This window comes from Pinus tabuliformis, chromosome 7, assembly GCF_031772625.1.
Source record: "Pinus tabuliformis cultivar Carrire ecotype Pingquan chromosome 7, CPIR1, whole genome shotgun sequence".
NCBI lineage: Eukaryota > Viridiplantae > Streptophyta > Pinopsida > Pinales > Pinaceae > Pinus > Pinus tabuliformis.
In genome coordinates this window covers 1,771,279,837-1,771,299,685 of record NC_142293.1, presented here as the reverse complement: position 1 = coordinate 1,771,299,685, position 19,849 = coordinate 1,771,279,837, and the positions used below count along the sequence as shown (strand labels likewise).

Below are 19,849 nucleotides of genomic sequence, written 5' to 3'. Positions count from 1 at the left end.
ATTGCATGATCTTGTGAATCTACAAGATTTTCTACATGGTATCAGAGCTGAGAACAATATTCCAGAGGAGATTTCAAGTTTTGAGTTTTGGGTTACAGGTAAAATTCCAATTTTTAATACATACTTCAGGATCGAGAGATGGCGTTCTAGGGTTTTCCGCTCAAGTATGCCTTGGATGGAAGCTCAAATTATATATAGCCTGGAAGGAGAGGATGGTGGCCATGTTGGAGGATAATGGCTTGAAGGAGTTCATTGATCAGGACATTCCTAAGCCACCAACATTAGATGCTCAGAATTTGGCTGAATGGAAGAAGTGTGTGGCAATGGTGAGGTGAATAATCCTTGAGGGATCTTGATACCACATTGTCTCGAGTCTCCATGGGAAGGAAGCTATGCGTGCTATGTGGAAAGCATTGAAGGACATTTTCGAGAACAACAGTGACCAAAGGAAGTTGGAATTGAAAGATAAACTTCAGAAAATAAAGATGGAGGTGAGTGATCCAATTCCAAATTACTTGACCAAGTTCACTCAATGTCATGATGAACTTGAAGTGTTAGAGTCACTATTGCTGAGGAAGATATGGTGAGGCTTTCTCTTCTTGGATTCCCAAAGAGTTGGAATAGTTATTAAGACTCTGTGAATGGTCGGCAGAAGCTACCTAATTGGGAATGTCTATGGTTGGATTTGATGCAAGATGAGATTAGGTGGAATACCAGAGATGGGAGCTCTTCCAAGGAAGTGGAAGAGGATTTTTCCCTAGGGAGTAAGGCAAAGTGGTCCAAGGGAAAGAAGTCCCGAGGTGAGGAGGGCAGAAAGAACATAGACTTGACACAAATCAAGTGTTTTCACTGTCACGAGGATGAGCACTATGCCAAGAACTGCCCACAGAAGAAATCAAGCAAGAAGAAGCTGATAGTAGTGGCAATAGGTGAGGCTATAGCTTCACAATTCAAACTTGATTTCACTCACATTGAATGCATGGCCGACACTACCATGGGAGGCATGTGGTATCCTGATAGTAGTGCCTAGTTCTATATGAAGGGGAATATAGATCTCTTTAGTGATTTTGAGGAGAAAGACCTCAAGCAGAGCATAGAGTTTGGAGATGAAGAGAGGTATAGAGATACTGGGATCGGTACAGTTACCTTTTAGAGGGAGTTTGGGTCCCCTCTCAAGATCATAGATGTGATGTATGTTCTAGGATTAAAGAATAATCTTGTTCCAGTCGTAGTATTGGAAGACTGTGGCTATGATGTGTTTTTTAGTAAGGGAAAGTTTTTCCTTAGACACATTTCCATGTGACAGGTGAAATAGATCGATGCACAGGTGATGAACCTATATGCTCTTGAGTTTCAAGATATATGCAAAGCCTTGAGGAGTAAGGAAAACGTTAGAGACTTGGTGATTGAGAGGGAGAGTAAATTACCTCAACATGAAACCCCAAAAGAAGCCTCAGAAGGAGCTTCAGGAAGTTGTGGAGTAGCCATAATTAGAGAAGCTGAGATGAGACCGCATGGAGAGATCCACTGAAGTAGAGAAGAAGAACTATCAGAAGTAGTCTCAGACAATTATGGAGTAGCCACAATTGGAGAAGCCGAAAGGAGACCGAGTGGAGGCATCCAATCATGCAGAGACCTCTAGTAGGGGGAAATTTCAAGTTAAATGGGCAGAGAGATCATATGAAGCCATACCTCCAGGTGTGAGGTGAGGCAATGTGAAGTGATAATCCCAAGAGGGTTAAAATTGGGCCAGGTCCATTGAGTGGTTTTATTACATGGATCGTACCTTGCTACAGGAGCCCAAAGTACATAGTAGCAGGAGGAATTAGTGGTATTGATGTAGTCATAGATCAAAGTGACAAAGGCTAGAGCAGTCATAGACTTTGATGACAGAAGCATCATTCTGATTTAGGTTGGAATTTCTTTTGTTTCTGGAGTTGCTAGAACAACAACACTAGAGAGAAGTATTGCATGTAGAATATTCTAGAGGTTCATCATGGGGATCGAGTTGAATTCCTTTCTTGTTGAGAGGGAGTGTTTAAAATAACAATAAGAAATGATAAAAATATAATCCATAAAATCTAGTTTAATTTGTCCTTGAATTAAACTGAGAATTAAAATCAAATTTTATTTTCATAACAACTTTTAATAGTTAACTAGAGTGTTTTGACTTAGTTAACTTAGGAATTTTATGTTGGAAGTATTTTTGAAGTCATGTATATGTTCTACCTCTATTGTAAGGGTCCAAGATGAGTTAAGTATGAGTTGTATTTAGTTAACTCAGTTTACTGAGTTAAGCCCAGTTAAATTAGTTCCAAACTATTTGAGGAACTAATAGTGAGTTAAGAATCAGTGGATGCATTAGTGCACTCAACTAGTGCTACTCTAATTAAATGAAGATTTCCTCTTCAGAAACTCATGCATGTCAATTCTGAGAAATATCCAGTTGAGGCTAGAGTGCAGGGACAATGTACCATTTTTTAAAGATTTTTTTGAGTTGTGCTGATAACACATGCATTCAGGAACGGATCATTAAGGGATTACGCATATTTTATAGGCTACATTTCCCTTTAAATACAAGCTATCCTCCACATGAATTAAACATTGGAATGGAGACTTAGAGAACTTTTGAAGAGGCTAAGCTTTGGCCTTGAGATTTCTTATGAGTTGGAGATTGAATTTGCTGAATGTTGGGATTTTTCAAGGGAGAACAAGCATTGTAATCTCATCTTGATTTTTCAGATTAATACAATATAGTAGTGGGGTTTTGAGATGTGGCTTTCCCCAGATATTTATTGTGTTATGTGCCATTGATGTTCTTCCTCTTGTCGATTATTGTTTGCTCGATATTTATGTGCTTCTGCTATAAAGAGTAGAAGTAGATTCTTGTCTCTTGTTTTAGTAGATTGCATGAGCTTGTGAATCTACAGGATTTTATACATGCACTGAGTGTTCAATGTGGACTGCCTTCAGCCATAATTTCTACCATTACTCAACACATCAGACATTGCAGAACAACTCACAGTAGCAAAGCTAAACCTAGACTTCATGGAACATGTCACAAATGATTGGATCATGGACACACAAATCAACAACACTGACCAGTATAAGATCCAAATGTATCAGGTTGTCAAATCTAGTCATGTCCTTGTAACGTCCCAAAAATTAAGCATTAAACAAAATACAACAACCAATATATTAATATATGCAATAAAATTTAAACCGTAATGCGTACCTGAGGATTGAATATTTCTTACTGTGTTTTACAGTGTTGTGACGTGCTTGAATTATGTTGATCTAGAACTGCTACCTGCAACAGGGAATTTAGCTACGACTCTCCACCCAACCTAGACTTAGCTTCTCAGTATGTTTCAACAAATACCAACCCCACAGCCCTCAACCAACTTACTACTACCAATGATCTATTCCCTCCAACATTTCCTTCCTCAAGAATGAGTGAATGAATGCTTGCCTCTTCTTCCCCCTTCTCCGCGATTAAATAGAATCAATGGCTCTAAAAAACATAAGGGGATTGGAAAGGGATCTGCATGTACAACATCTATGTGTCCATGCTAACTTTTATTTTATTTATTTATTATTACATTTTCTTTTTTTTTAGTTATTTTACCTTTTCTTCATTCTTTGTTGCTTTATTTATTAATTCATATATTTTATCTTCGTTAATTTTTAGTTTATCTATTCTTCGTTAAGTCTTATTGTATTTATATTAATATCATTTTATTTATTTACTTTATTGTTATTCTTATTATTATTATTATGGGATACTACATAGTCCCCCTCCTAAAGGAACTTTTCCCGAAGTTAAGTTTATTTATTTATTATTATTATTATTATTACCCCATGATTTCCAAACACCCTTTATTGAACTAGTATACTAGTAGGCATTGAAAGTTCCAGAACAACGGGAAAATCCTGAGGAATTTCAACCGTCTTTCCCAACTTTCGGAACTGGAAATATAGCCTCCTTGGTCTATACCACAAACCCAAGTCTCGCCCAGGGCTTAGACCTCATCTACCCCAAGGCAGGCATTTGGTCCTAGCACTCAATGACTCCAAGAATCTCTAAATGCTGGACCAAATCCCTCCGTGAGTAACTAAGGTGCACAACCCTAAGTATCGAAGTCATTAGGCCCCTCTTGAATTTAGTCGCGAAGTCCTTATGACCCCTCCGAACTTTAGCATCCCAATCCAATATTAGGCACTCAAGCTCCTCAACATGGTGCTATATCTCTTCAAGATCTATCTATGAAGAGCTATACAAGGAAATAGATACACTAGCATATGTAGTGTTGTTTGAGTTTGTCCCCAACCCATATGATGTTACACATTGTCCTTCATAGATATGGGCTCCCACTAGATCATCAATAAACTAGTGTTCTTAGCCTATATGTGGACTTCTTATCAATCACAACATCTCAATATGCGACCAATGCATTAGTCATTACATCGTAATATAATAATAATTCTCATGCCAACTTTTGTATGCCATCATTGAAACATAACATCATTGTTATCATAAGATTTCAATAGTAATAATTATATACTCATGCATGTGATGCAATTTGCATTCTCTAGCCACGTGTTCCACATCCTAAAATATGATCAATTTATTTGTATCAGAAACATATCATACCATCACATAATAAATGATTTCCTCATATCGTAAAATACTACACATAGAGAAATAATCAATTTCATTTGCTTGTATAACAATGAATATCAACTAAGAAGTAAGGTTATTCATCATTCATTTAGGATCTAGGTTATCATTTAGCATTAGTGTCATGTTCTCAACAAAATGTCAATTGATTTCAATAACCATTTCCTCTTATTTCAATAGGAAAGTGTACACTTTTGTAGAATAGGCATAGCCATACCATCAATATCCTACATTTTTAATATGGTCTCTTTACTTACAAGTTTCACCATCATTCCTTAATTCATTTGTTTTATTTCCAATACATAACTCATCAATGGTACACCAATTTCTTACTCTTCACATGAATTGTTTTCTCATTAGCCTTTAAGCCTAAACTTTTCACAAAATGTATATCCTTTTCCAAGACAATACTATCTTTAATATTTACCTTTAAACATTTTCTTAATCTATCACTTGTCATTCTTGACCAATTAAGAGTGTTCACAACATTTTTAAATTATATAGGTCATCACTTTGACCCTTACCAATTATGTTGTTCAATCAACTCATCGATATCTTTAAGAAAACTTTCTTCTCAATAGAGCATCATTTCAATTCCTCATGCCATATATTCATAGATATATTTTTGTCTTTTCCAATAGTCTCAATTTTTTAATATTCCATGTCTACATACTACTATTATCACCATTGTATATCTCTTTAAATGTCATACCCCACTACAACTCCATATATTTGTATTTATACTTTTACCCTTTTGTGTCATCTTATCTATTAATTATATTACAATGTTTATATTCGTACATCAATATATTTTCTATCACTTTTTATTTACTCCTAATCTATAGTAAGACCTTTTTACTTGCTACTACCATCTATATTATTTCCACATTTACACCTCCAATATACTTCTCATCATTCTTTCTCAATACATCACTTATACTATATATTGTTGTATATTATCTTATCACTGATTCATTTTATAACTATGCATTTATATATTCTTATACAAGTTTATCATCTATATTACAACTTACTTGATTCCTATTTTATTCTTCCATCAATACCCATTCCATTACTTCTATATATATTATTGTTAATATTATATATCAATACTACTATACACTTCATTAGTAATTATTTTACATATTATTCATTAGTCATTCTTTTATGCCTTTTAATATATTATTTATTTTTCTATTTCTTTTACATACTTTATTTCTCCTCTATTATTTAGTCTCGTATTTGTATTTTATTTCCCCTCTATTATTTGCTCTCCTATATGTCTTTTCAATAATTTCTTGTATTTTCAATACTTTCCATGGTTTCAAGAAGCCATGGCTCTACACTTCATAGTTTAACATTCACCATTCTAATCCATGGTATTGAAAACAAAACCATATATTATACTTTCCATGGTTTCAAGAAGCCATGGCTCTACACTTCATGGTTTATCATTCACCATTCCAACCCATGGTATAGAAAACAAAACCATATATTAATTGAATAAATAAGATATAATGATAGAACATTAAAATATTTTATTCTTAATAAATCTCTCTCTCTCTCTCTCTCTCTCTCTCTCTCTCTCTCTCTCTCTCTCTCTCTCTCTCTATATATATATATATATATATATATATATATATATATATTCACAAATTTTAGAAAATTTTCAAATATAAATATATAATATAACATATTCTAGTTATATTCAAACTTGTAAACCAAAGACTTTATAATACTTAAATTTAGATAATTAAAAATGAGCGTTTAAACTAATTACGGGGAGGTGATTTCCTCTATCTTAGTTTTGAGAGAAAACATTTTGGTAGGCATCTCTCATATCTAAATTGAACGAAGTTATATTTTTTTTTACATTAGGATTTGATTTCTAGGTATACGTGGCAAAGATAGTAAAAATGACAAAAGTAATGGCAAGGTACTATTATAGAAAAAGCAAACTAAGCACTAAATCTCTTAGTAAATTAAGCCTTTAATATAATTAATAATAATTATTTTGTATTTCAATTAATTACGCCATAAGGCGTTCCCTCTGAAATGAACTCCCCTCTCTACCCACCTGTCATCCTCGTACGCCATAGGATCCTATGTTAGACGATTGCAAAAGTTTCAACCGTTTGATCAGGATGGTTACAAAATGGTTATAAATTCGTTTGGGATATGGTTTGCGCATTGGTCAGCCTAACCAATTATAGCGTGGTATCTCATTACTTTTGGCATCGCAGTGTCTACAAAGCGCAGGAGGAGAGTAGTGGCCGCAGAGCGTAGGAGGCATAACCGATTACAATGTGGTGTCTCATTACTTTTGGCATCACAATGTCCACAGAGCACAGGAAGAGAGCAGTGGCCATAGAGCGTAGGAGCCCAAAGCCTCACGTAGCTATCTTTCACGGTGTAGGAATGAGCCATCTCATCCCTGTCGCGGAGCTCACCATGAACCTCTCCGGTACCCATGGACTCTCTGTTACCTTGATCAGCTACAAATGGATGTTCTCCCCTTGCCTAATGGATCCTTATTCCAAGAACATGGCCTCCTCGGGTCTCGACATCAATTTCATTGTGGAGGAGATGGAAGGCGCACAACATATGAAAACTGAAACTTACTTAGCTAAGCTTTTTGAAAAAACCAAAGAAGTAATGGAAAATTCTCTTAGATCCCTCCTCCACTCTACCTCTCCCGTCTCTGCAGAAGCCCAAAGCCTCATGTAGCTATCTTTCCTAGCGCAGGAATGGGCCATCTCATCCCTATCACAGAGCTCACCAGGCACCTCTCTGGCACCCATGGACTCTCCTTTACCTTGATCACCTGCAAATGGATGTTCTCCCCTTGCCTAATGGATGCTTATTCCAAGAACATGGCCTCATCGGGTCTCGACATCAATTTCATCGAGCTGCCAGAGGAGGAGATGGAAGGCGCACAAGATATGAAAATCGAAACTTAGCTAAGCTTATTGAAAAATCCAAAGGAGCAATGGAAAATGCTCTTAGATCCCTCCTCCACTCTGCCTCTCCTGTCTCTGCTTTCATCACTGATCTTTTCTGCTCCACTATGTTCGATGTGACCGGCGAGCTCGTATACCCACATATGTATTCTTCACTGCCTCTGCGTCTGTGCTTTCAGTCCTGTTATCTCTTCCAAAGCTCGTCTCGGAGATTCCAATTTCATTTAAAGACATGGATTTTCCAATGGGGGTACCTGGCACTCTGTCGATCCCTGGCAGAGATATGCTGACTCCCCTTCAGGACATGTCCGATGAAACCTTTTACTGGTTCTACGACCATTCCTTGTGTCTTTGGGAAGCGATAGGCATTTTCATCAACACCTTCGAGGAACTGGACCCTCAAGCTATTAAAGCTCTGGTGGCAGGAAAGATATGTAATCCGATGGATATTGATCGAATGCCCCGCTTTTATCCAGTTGGGCCGCTCATGTCATCGTTTCCACTTGAGCACAATGACAAACCTGTCGAAGATGGAGGGGCAGATTGCCTCGAGTGGTTAGATAAGCAGCCGCCTTCATCAGTTTTCTTCGTTTCTTTCGGAAGCAGAACCAGTCTCCCAAGGGCTCAGGTGATCGAAATTGCCTTGGGATTGGAAGCAAGTGGCCATCGCTTCATGTGGGTGTTGTACAGTCCGTCGAGCAACTTTCTGTCTATTGAGGAAATAGATATTTCTCAACTCTTACTCGAGGGATTCAAGAGTCGAACCTAGGATCGAGGACTTGTTGGTGCTTCATTGGCGCCTCAAATTCCTGTTCTCTCTCACCCATCCACCGATGGTTTCCTGTCTCATTGCTGCTGAAATTCTACATTGGAGAGCATCTCACATGGAGTGCCCATGATTTGTTGGCCTCTTTTTGTGGAACAGAGGATGAACAGGCTGCTACTGGTTGATGAGTTTAAAGTGGGATCCCAGCAAAGATGGAAAGTGATGATTTCGTAAAGAGAGGAGAAGTGGAGAGAGTTGTTAGGGAGTTGATGGAAGGAGAAGGCGGGATGAGGGTAAGGGCAAGAGTGAAAGATTTGAAGGAGGCCACCATGAGTGCGTTGAAAGAAGGGGTTTCTTTGTACAAAGCCATGGCCGTTGTAGTGTCTGAGTGGGCAATAAACGCAACAAACTCAGGAGCCATAGCAACCAAAACATGACTTCCATTCGGGATGAACAACCTCTAGATAGGAATTATGTATGTCGATGGTTATTATCAATTCAAATTTTACATCCCTTGCCTTTCATATTATGGTCGTTTTAAAAAATGGAAATGGAGGGAAAAAATATCATAGTTGTGTAAAATGTTTCACGCCACGACATAAAGGCCACCGACGGAACGAGCTGTGAACCCGTGGAAAATTAGTGGTGCTATGTTGTTTTTCTATGTTTTCACATTTCATAATATGACTAGCTTTCCATTTTTATATGATAGTTTATCACGAGTATATATTTTGGCTTATCAATGTACTCATCATTCCTCATTTGTTTTAAAACAAGCATTTTTCAATATCTTTGTTGTTGCAATTTTTCAAGATTTTTTCAATATCTTTGTTGTTGCAATTTTTGGGATTGTGGATGATTTAAACCTATGCCCATAGTTTCCAAATGGATTGAAAAATTGGCATGAAGTTGATATCTCTGGTTTGTATCACCATTATCCTTACCTAAGTGCTCAGATTTTGCATTACCAATATTGTGATTTGGAGGGAGATCACACATACTCAAAGATCTATCACATATGGAAATTGTATCACCTTCGTCCTCTAGATTGGGGGGCGTTCCAATTGTCAACAGAACTTTGATACATCAGAATTTTGGATACCCTTTCTTCATTTGCTATGTCAAGCTTTATGAACTTGTTTGAATGCAAACCCCAAAGAATATGTCCACTCATAATTTATCAACTGGTCAACACCATGTCTCGAATATACTTACTGTTGAATAGTGATTTTTCCCATGCCTGCGATCGATGCTTGTGTTACTATGCCTTCACCCTCAAGCCCACCTCAACATCTCGTGCTTATGCCAATCAGTAAACTTGCCTCTTGCTAGGTGTAAGGACGCATTCCATCCGTGGGATCAGAGTATGCAACATGTGTCTATCCCAATGCTCCCTATATCTTGTGTCGCGCTTCACCTCCACGAATTCCTTGTCCTTAGACCCCGCGCGATGGTTCTCTTTCCTCAATCTCGAGCTAGGAAATATACCACCCTAATTGTTGGCAGCAACCTCGTGATTCCTCCACCAGATGTGATCTCTGTGGAAAATTTATGCAGTGTTTGCAATACTAGTCCCAAGATGATATAGACATGCAATAACACAAGAATTTGTTCCTAGAACCAATCCCCATGAAACGCCTTTCCTAGAGAAGATTAAAATTGCACCACCAATTGGTTGTGGGTTACTAGCAAGGGTGAGATTGGCTTGGGTTGCGGGTTGCTAGCTAGGGTGAGACTGGCTCTCCCCGAATCTAGTGAGAGGATCTCGCCCGAAATTCTCAGAGATGAAAAGCTTTCCTAAGATCTGGATCAAAATCACTAGAGAAATATTCAAAATTCTTCCTGTTCCCTTCTTGATTTCCTTCCTCCTTTTAAAGCCCTTACACTCCTTCCTCATTTTAAAGGCCTTGAAAACTACTGGCAAATACCAAGGCATTTAGTTCCTTTGGGCGAATACCATATGCTGTCTATTTATTTACTTATTATTTTTTTTGTTATCAATTGGGGATATTAAATAATTTAGAGCTGCCAATAGTACTCAGGGGACCTAGGCTACAATCTATCACATGAAGTCTGTCAAGAAATACCCCTTATAATGATGCTTGTCATAAAATAATGGTGGCCCATCAAAACATAGTGTCCTCAAAATTATCCTCTTCTAGATTTGTGGTACTTTCTTCAATGGAACTAGCAACAAAACTATCTTTAAATTTAGGGTTGTCCTGAAAATGCTCTTCGTTGTTGGCATCACTATCTTCAAGGAGTGGAACAGGATCCTTTTCTATAACTACATCTTTGTCATAATCAGTCCTCCTTTTGTAGGGCTGCCAATAAGTCCTGGCACCATTGTGAATGTGTTGATTAGTCTCCATGGCAACTCCATTGTCAAAAGGTACAAATTGTATTTGTTATATAGCATCAACCTCTTTAGTTCCATCGTCACTGCTCAACTTCAGATTCTGCTGTAAAGGTGTCACTGCTGATCTACACTGATCCATACCAAACTTTTCTAACATATTTCTAGCATACTTCCCTTGGGTAAGAAAATTTTTCCTAGTATCTCTACATATTTCTAATCCCAGACAGTAATGAAGTCTTCCAATATCTTTCATCTCAAAAACTCGTGCCATAAGCCTTTTGATTCCTCTGATTAAATCATCTGCATCTCCTGTTATAATCATGTCATCTACATACAAAGAAATCAAAATAATCTGCCCCTGCTTATTGTACTTGGTATACAAAATTGGGTCATTCAAACTTCTATGAAAGCCATACTCTAAAAAGAAAGAATCAACCTTTTCATACCAAGACCTAGGTGCTTGTTTTAAACCATATAAAGCCTTTTTCAATCTGCAAACAAGATGTTTCTGCCCCTGCTTTACAAACCCTTCTGGTTGTACTAAGTAAATTTCCTCTTTTAATTCACCATTTAAAAATGCAGATTTGACATCAAGCTGGTGTAGCTCCCAATTATATTTAGTAGCTAAAGCGATAAGCATTCTGATTGTACTTAACTTTGCTACAGGTGCAAAAGTATCATCAAAATCTATACCTTCCTACTATGAATATCCTTTTGCAACCAGCCTAGCTTTTAATTTCTCTATACTTCCATCTGCATTCATTTTTGGTTTCAACAGCCATTTACATCCTATGGGTGTTTTATTCTTAGGTAGTTCAACTAAATCCCAAGTATCATTTCTAAGAATTGATTCCATCTCTTCATTCATTGCAGCTCTCCATTCCTTAAATTGACTAGCTTCTTTGTAATTAGTGGGCTCTACAATGTTCAAAACATTTGACATCAAAGCATAGTCTCTCAATTTTAATGGTTTTTGAGTCTTCCTACTAGATCTCCTTGGTATGGGACTTACCTCAAATTTGTCAGCTCTAAATGGGCTTGCTTTATCACCTTCTTCCTGTTCTTCTTTTTGCTCTTCTTTCTGCTCTTGCTCTCTTTCATCATTGCTTCTTTCATCCATCAACAATGGAATGTGCCAATCATCACCAATGTCATTTTTCCCTTCTTGTACCTGTTCATGAAACACTACATCCCTACTTGCAAATATCTTATGAGTCTCAAGATTGAACAATTTATATGCTTTAAATTATGTGCCATAACCAACAAAGATGCATTTAACTGCTTTGGGATCTAATTTCTTCCTATCAGCTTTGGGTATATGGGAAAGTGCTTTTGACCCAAATACTCTTAGATGATTTACTGCTGGTTTGAATCCATATAAAGCTTCAAAAGGGTTTTTCAAGCTAAGATACCTGGCGGGACTTCTGTTCTTCAAATATACAACAATGTTAATAGCCTCTGCCCAAAAGCTTTTAGATAGATCCTTACCTTGTAACATGCTCCTTGCGCACTCCACTAAGGTTCTGTTTTTTCATTCTGCGACTCCATTCTACTGTGGTGTGTGGCACTCTAAACTGCTGAACAATCTCGTGAGATTTACAGAATTTCATGAATTCCCCTAGCTTGTATTCTCTCCCTTGATCAGAACGGAGAATTTTAATACTCTTACCAAACTATTTTTCCACCAAGGTTTTAAATTCTCTAAAGTACTGGAAAGTCTAACTTTTCTTACTCAGAAAATAAACCCATGAGTATCTAGTGCAGTCATCATTAAATAACAAAAAATAATATGCTCCACCTAGCGACCTTGTCTGCATAGGTCCGCATATATCAGTGTGCACTAGTTCTAAAATATCTGTTTCCTTCCTCCTATCATGCACAGGAAACTATTCTCTATGCATTTTACGTAAGGAACATCCATCACAATTTAACTGAATATTACGAAAGATAGGGAGCCCCTCAACCATACGTTTTCTTTGCAATAGCATGAGGTCCTGCAAATTCAAGTGACCGAATCTCTGATGCCAGAGTTGTTCGGTTGTCGATCCTCCTACAACCATGGCTCACTTTGATATACTCTTTACATCTAGTCTTTATAGTCTTCCAACACACATGCCTGTTGCAACTATTTCTTTCCTGCAATCCTTTATCACACAGTGAGTCTTGAAGAACTCGACTTGCATATCTTGATCAGTTATCATGATGAAGATGACTAATTTTTCCATTTGGTAACTTGACTGGAATAATCCCATAACCTTTAATCTCATATCCACTATCATCTCCTAAATATATTTTTGATCCGTATGTACTTTCTTCAAGACTATCAAAAAATTACTTTTTACCTGTCATGTGAGAGGATGCTCCAGAATCAACATACCATATATCGTCCTCATCAGATGCTGAAAGGGCATGGTCGACTATGAATAGTCGAAATTCATGACTGAAATCTTTATTTTCTTCAACATCTTCTTCAATAAAGTATCCTCTGTGATTTGCCTGCTTCCTCTTTGCATCATCAACCTTCTTCTTAAAGCATACACCCTGTATATGGCCCTTCTTTCCACAATAATAACATTTCTTTACGGAATCATTTGCGATCATACCTTTATGTGAACGCTTCTGCGATGTTCCTCCTTTCTGCTGTGATTTCTGTTGTGGCTACTTCCCTCTAAATGATCGTCATTTCGCCATCAGCGCAAGATCATCATGCTGGGGGTTCAAGTTCTGCCGCCGCTCCTCCTCTTGCAGCAAGATCCCTGTCAGATCATCAAATGTGGGTGCTTTCTCCCTTGCTACCAAACCAGTGATGAACATTTGAAATTCATCTCGCATCCTGTTCAGTGTGATTGAGACAAGATTAGAGTCAGACACCGCCTCTCTGATGTTCCCCATTGCATATTTCACATCTTTGATTCGTGCAACAAATGCAGCAGCAGTCTCATTTTCGTTCATCTCATCGAAAATAGCTTGCTTTTAAGTGCCATAACTCGGCTTGTGTTCTGGGTCTGATATAGACTTTTGATGGTTGTCCAGATCCCTGCGGACGTTTTACAGTCTCTGATGTGCGGGATAACGTTGTCCTTCACGGACATTTTCAGCAAAACTTTCGCCTTGTTCTCTCGCTTATCCCAGTCTTGCTCCTGCGCCCCCGCATTCACCCTCTACTCATCACCTGTAACTATGGACCAAGCATTCGCACCTTCAAGCAAGGTCTGGATCTTAAACTTCCAGTTCGTGAAGTTAGATCCATCGAGTTTGCCAGACTCATGGAGGTAAGATTCCATCATATTACTCATTCTGATTAGATTTAAGAAATGAATCTACCCAACAGTAACAAAAAATCGATACCTGTCAAATCGATCTATCACCGATTCAGATCCACCAATATCTGACAACTCAGCAAAAATCAGTTGCGCTCCGATGAGCAAATCCATTGTTTTTCAATATAGCCAAAAAATCAATCTGATAAAAAATTGATCTGATCTGCCTCTCCCGGATAGATCTGCAACTTCTCCGATCTGCTCCCTTTGAAAATCGCCAAACGAAGATGACGCTTCCCACAGATCTCCTTGAAGGTGAATTGGCGTGTCCCCGAGAGTATTGGCGCATTCCCAAGTGAAAAATCCGCGCCAAGAAAAAATCGCTTAGAGTAAAATTTGCTGGCGTGATATTTCGGTGATATTCCACGCCAATCGGGTAATTTGGCGCTCAGGCGCGCTTAACAGACAAGCATTCATGCCAATTCCGCTTCCTAGCACTACTGTCAGCGTGAAAAGCGCGCCAATTCCCTTCTATTCAGAAAAATTATAAAACATCTCGTCCGAGCCAGGTGTTCTGCAGTCCACCTGCTCAATTGAGCACAAAGCTCCTTATGTACATGCGACCACAGAGGCACCTCACACCACACAGGCAATTCTGCCACAAGGCAAGCTAGCCACAAAGGCACTTCAGTCACAAGAGGTGATACAAGATCAGGCTCACCCAATCTGAGCTCGGATACCAAGACAAAATGTAAAAATGAAGGAGATGTAGGTCATAGGTGAGGCCTGCACCTAGAGACTACAATCAGAACAGAGAGATCACTCTCATACACTCTATTGTTCATCAATGAAAGATTACATCATTAAATACAATACTAGGAATTAGGAAGTTGCAACCAAACCCCTAAACTCTAGGAACTAATCCTAAACTAGGGAGAACGTTACAACTATGTAACCATTTTCTCCATTAATACAAAATAATATTAATTATTTTCAACTCAAATAGTAGAAACCTCAAAACAATAATATTAAGGGTCACTTAAAAGCAATATGCACCAGAGCCTAATGAAAAATAAATGTAATGGATTACTAACATCTAAATTACCATTTATCAACACCAACTTCTGGATTTCAACTGACTATTTACAAAAGCCTGACAATACTAAGCGTTGACCATGGAGTTGAAGAAAAAAACCATGTGCGTTTGTAATTTTCCAGCCCCATCTTTAATTATCTTTTTGCTTCAAAAAATCTCTTATTTTTAAAGCCCTTGTACTCAAACTCTCTGTCCTGGCACTCATTTATGATCGAGTAAAGTTTTTCTTCAATTTTGTCTTTGCTATACCACAATGGAAACTTCGGTTTCTTTAACAACGGCACCGTCTACCATCACTCCCAAGATGAAAATCCATTACGCTAATGGCATGAGTCTATTATATCATCCTACATACTTCGTATTCATACTAGACTTTAACTTCGCAAATATTTGCAGTTCTTTTGCTAGTAGAAACTCCACCTGTGATTGTTTCGTGCATAATACCAATTGGCATTACAATGTTAAGAATCCACCATGGGTTTTCCAAAGATTGAACCTTTGATGCCTTACATTGATCTGAATTAACAGCACAATCATCCACACTGAGATGTTTTGGTGTTTTTTTCTTCCCAATTATGGACGTCTGATACTCTTTTTTTGTCTTCTAGGGATGTCTGTCAATCCTCCAAATATGTTGCTAACCCATCCATCCTTGCACTAATTCCAATTCCCTTAAAAGTCCATAGCTAATGTCAAAATAAAGAAAACCAAAGAAGAGACTATGACCATAGAGGGTGAAAGAACATATTTGAAAACCATATTTGATTAGTTAACTAGCGGCTAACTCAAAAACAAGATTTGAACAATTGGAGCTTCAAATCTCACAAGGAAGTGGCGCTCTCTCTTCCATCAACCCCTTACACCTTTAGATGTTGGTCCTTAGGCAATTCACGATAATTAAACATTAAATTACGACAATAGGTCATACATTCAAATGTTTAAGGAATTATAGCCTAATCGCTCTTCTTAATCGACATCAAAATGAAACCTTGGAGACTCGTATTATTATTTTTGTAGAGGTATATTATTGTACCCACTTAGTACTGTATTCAAGTTCAATAAATATTATTTTATATTTGTCTAAATGTAGCATATCTAGATCTAGATTGATAGCGTTAAATCCACTAGTTTATCATTATTTTCACCTTAAATATAGAATAATAACAAAAAAATTCCTAAGTTTAACTTAGATATTGTAGTAACAGTGAGAGGTGAAACTGCTAAAAGTAGAAAGTTCTAAAAATAGCATTTCTGGGTCCTTTTCTATTTATAGTAGTCCCCTAATCTATCTGTAGAAAGTAAAATTAATTTTGGTCTTAACAACAATTGGAAATATTAATTAATTAATTCAGTTGAGTTAATTAGTTAAGGAAATTCGAATTTGAAGTCTTTGTGAGCATGCACATGAGTTGTCCCACTGATTGATGAATTTATCCTGAATTAGAAGTCTTTGTGAGCATGCACATGAGTTGTCCCATTGATTGAGAAATTTATCCTTAATTTCCTCCACTGATTGAGGGAATAAGTATGAGTTCTATAGTGAGAGAATCAATTGACTTAGTTCTAACTAGTGAAGTCTAGCTGGATTACTTTAACAAGTTGTTAAAATAATAAAATATAGTTTGTTAATGCTTGCATACATGTGACAACTATTATTTTAGATAACTAAGGATTCACTCATGGATAACTGTTGAACGTCAGTTCTCTCAGACACCCAATTGAGATCAGATGTGGGATAGTGTACTATCAGATGCTTGACAATCTCTAGTAAGTAGCTTTTTCATGGTTGAGAAACTAGTGTCCTCAAGGATTGCATAGTTGGACCATTGGTTAATTTTTGTATGCTGGAATTAATGGCATATGCTTTTGTTATTATTTCCTAAGAAAACTACGTAAGGACCATAGGTAAAGCCTATATAAATAGAGCTTGGTTAGTTCATGAGACATATCTTCATATCTTCATAGTTCATTGAGAACTGGATAGCTTGAGAACTAATTCTTTTTGTATTGTGAAGAGGATTCCACTTGATTGATAATACATGGTTGGGGTTTTATGCTGGCGCTTTCCTTTGGATATATCTTGTGTTATGTGTGATTAATTCTCTTGACCAGTTATGCATGTTTCTACTTGATGTTGCTCATGAATTCCATTATGCTTCTGCTTAATGTTTTGTAGAAGTAGAGAAAGTATTATGCTTTAGGACATTGCATATATCGGTTCGTTGTACAGGTGAAATTTCTACATGGTATCAGAGCTAGCTGATTTGTAGAAAAATTTCTACATGGTATCGGAGCACAGGTGATCAACCAAGAATAATATATTAGCAGGAGAAATTCAAAGTTTATTATTTGGGATATAGATCTCAAGTTCTTATCACATCTATTTCATTGATGGCATTCTATGGTTTGAGGCTTGAGTATGCCCTTGATGGCATCGCAAACTATATAGATGGAAGGATCGCATGGAAGCAGTTTTGGAAGATAATGGCCTTAAGGATTTCATTGATCAAGAAATCCCTAAGCCTATTGATAAGACTGAGCAAGCGGAATGGAGGAAGTGTGTGGCTAGAGCTAAGAGAATGCTCTTGGAGGGAGTGCGAGATCACATTGTCTCAAGCCTCCATGGGAAGGAGACTCCACATGTAATGTGGAAAACATTGAAAGATTTATATCAGAATAGCAGTGATCAGAGGAAGCTGGCACTGAAGGACAAACTTCGAAAGATCAAGTGTGAAAGGGATGAGACAATCTCTATGTATCTGACAATGCTCATCGCATGCAGGGATGAGCTTGCAAGTGTAGGGGTCATGACATCGGATGTGGATATGGTGATTCTAGCACTCCTTGGCCTTCCTAAGAGTTGGCATAGCTACCAGGACTAGGTGAATGGAAAGAAGAAACTATCAGATTGGAAACAACTATGGTCAGATTTGATGCAGGAGGAGATCAGATGGAGCACTAGAGATAGTTCTTCATCCATGCATGATGACGAAAACTGTGCCTTAGTGAGTAAGGTGAAGAAGGGGAAGGAGAAGGTTTTTCTTTCCAAATCTAGTTCTTCCAATGATAGGAAGGATGTTGAAAAATCGAAAGTGCGATGCTTTCGTTGTCATGAGGTGGGCCATTATGCTGCAAATTGTCCACGGAGGAAATCCAAGAAGGGATCTGGGGAAGGATCTGAAGGTGAGGCACTTTCTTCACAGTTTGAGTTGGATTTCACACTCTTCGCATGCATGGCTTTAACCATGGTGGGAAGTGGTTAGTTTCTTGATAGTAGAGCTTCTTTCCACATGACATGTGACAAGAGTTTGTTCAGTACTTTGGAGGAGAAATATCTCCAGATACTCATAGTGATGGGTAATGATGAGAAGTATAGTGTCTTAGGTGTAGGCACGGTTATTTTTTAGAGGGAGCATGGATCTCGCCTTACCTTGATCGATGTTAAGTATGTACCAGGACTGAAGAGAAACTTGTTGTCGATCATGATGCTAGAAGACATAGGCTATGATGTAGTCTTTAGTAAGGGAAAGGTTTTCCTTAGACACATCATCACTAGACAGGCGAAGCAGATCAGTTCACGGGTCAAGACCCTAAATGCACTTGAGGTTCAAGATGTATGTAAAGCCTTGAGCAGCAAGGCAACTGATGGAGACTTGGTGGTTGAGAGGGAGAGTATATTACCTCTCAACATGCAGAGCTAGAAGAAGTCTTAGACGATTGAGGAGGAGCCATGATTGGTGTAGCAGCTTCAGTAGGTTGAGGAGCAGCCACAACAAGGGAAGCTGAGAGGAGAATGAGTAGAGACATCTACTGATGCAGATAACTCTAGTAAGGGGAAACTTCGATCCAGGTGGGCAGAGGAATCACATGCAGCCATACCTCTAGGTAGGAGGTGGGGTGATGTGGATTGATCGTCCCAAGGAGGAGGGGCGGGATCCTTGAGGTACCCAACCTCTTGGATGAGACCTTGCTATGAGAGCCCCGATGTGGAGCAGCAAGAACTAACTGATTGGGTAGAGACAGATGCGGATGGAGTGGCAAAGAGAGCGACAGTGCAGGGAATCCCAGGACAGCGCATAGCTAGCAGGCTACAACAATGCGAGAGGCACAAGTGTTTTGCACAGTGCTAGGTGGCGTAGAGAGGTGTGCAATGGTACAAGATGCATGAAGATGTTGCAGTAGCGCAGATGTTAGAGAGCGAGCACTTGTCAGAAGCAGGTAGAGCTTTAGCATCAGAGTATGTTCCTAGCCCAACAGAGTGGTCAGTTGAGAGTGTTTTTGTTCCAAATGTTGTTGGAGCAAGTGGACCAGGTAGATTTGTTGCATGCAGAATATTCCAGATTCACAGGATCAGGTTCGAGAGAAAGCCTTTCTTGTTGAGAGGGAGTGTTGAAAAATGTGCAATAAGAAATGTTAAATTTAGAATGTGCTAAAAATAGTCCTTCTAAAAATAGCATGTCTAAGAATATCTCTTTGGCCACTGAGGTCATTGGCCACATTGGGTGAGAGGTGAGATTGCTAAAACTAGAAAGTTTTAAAAATAGCATTTGTGGGTCCCTTCCTATTTATAGTAGTCCCTAGTCTATCTATAAGAAGTAAAATTAATTTTCGTCTTAACAGCGGTTGGAAATGTTAATTAATTAATTCCGTTGAGTTAGTTAAGGAAATTCGAATTTGAAGTCTTTGTAAGCATGCACATGAGTTGTCCCATTGATTGAGGAATTTAT

General features: G+C 38.1%; 1 protein-coding gene across 1 annotated transcript; it reads left to right on the top strand.

Annotated features, from left to right (window-relative positions):
- Nucleotides 1-7,873: 7,873 nt before the first annotated feature.
- Nucleotides 7,874-8,410, top strand: LOC149255436 (UDP-glycosyltransferase 72B1-like). The gene has a single exon (XM_089455041.1). The coding sequence runs from the start codon at nucleotides 7,874-7,876 to the stop codon at nucleotides 8,408-8,410; it is 537 nt and encodes a 178-aa protein (XP_089311167.1).
- Nucleotides 8,411-19,849: the final 11,439 nt, after the last annotated feature.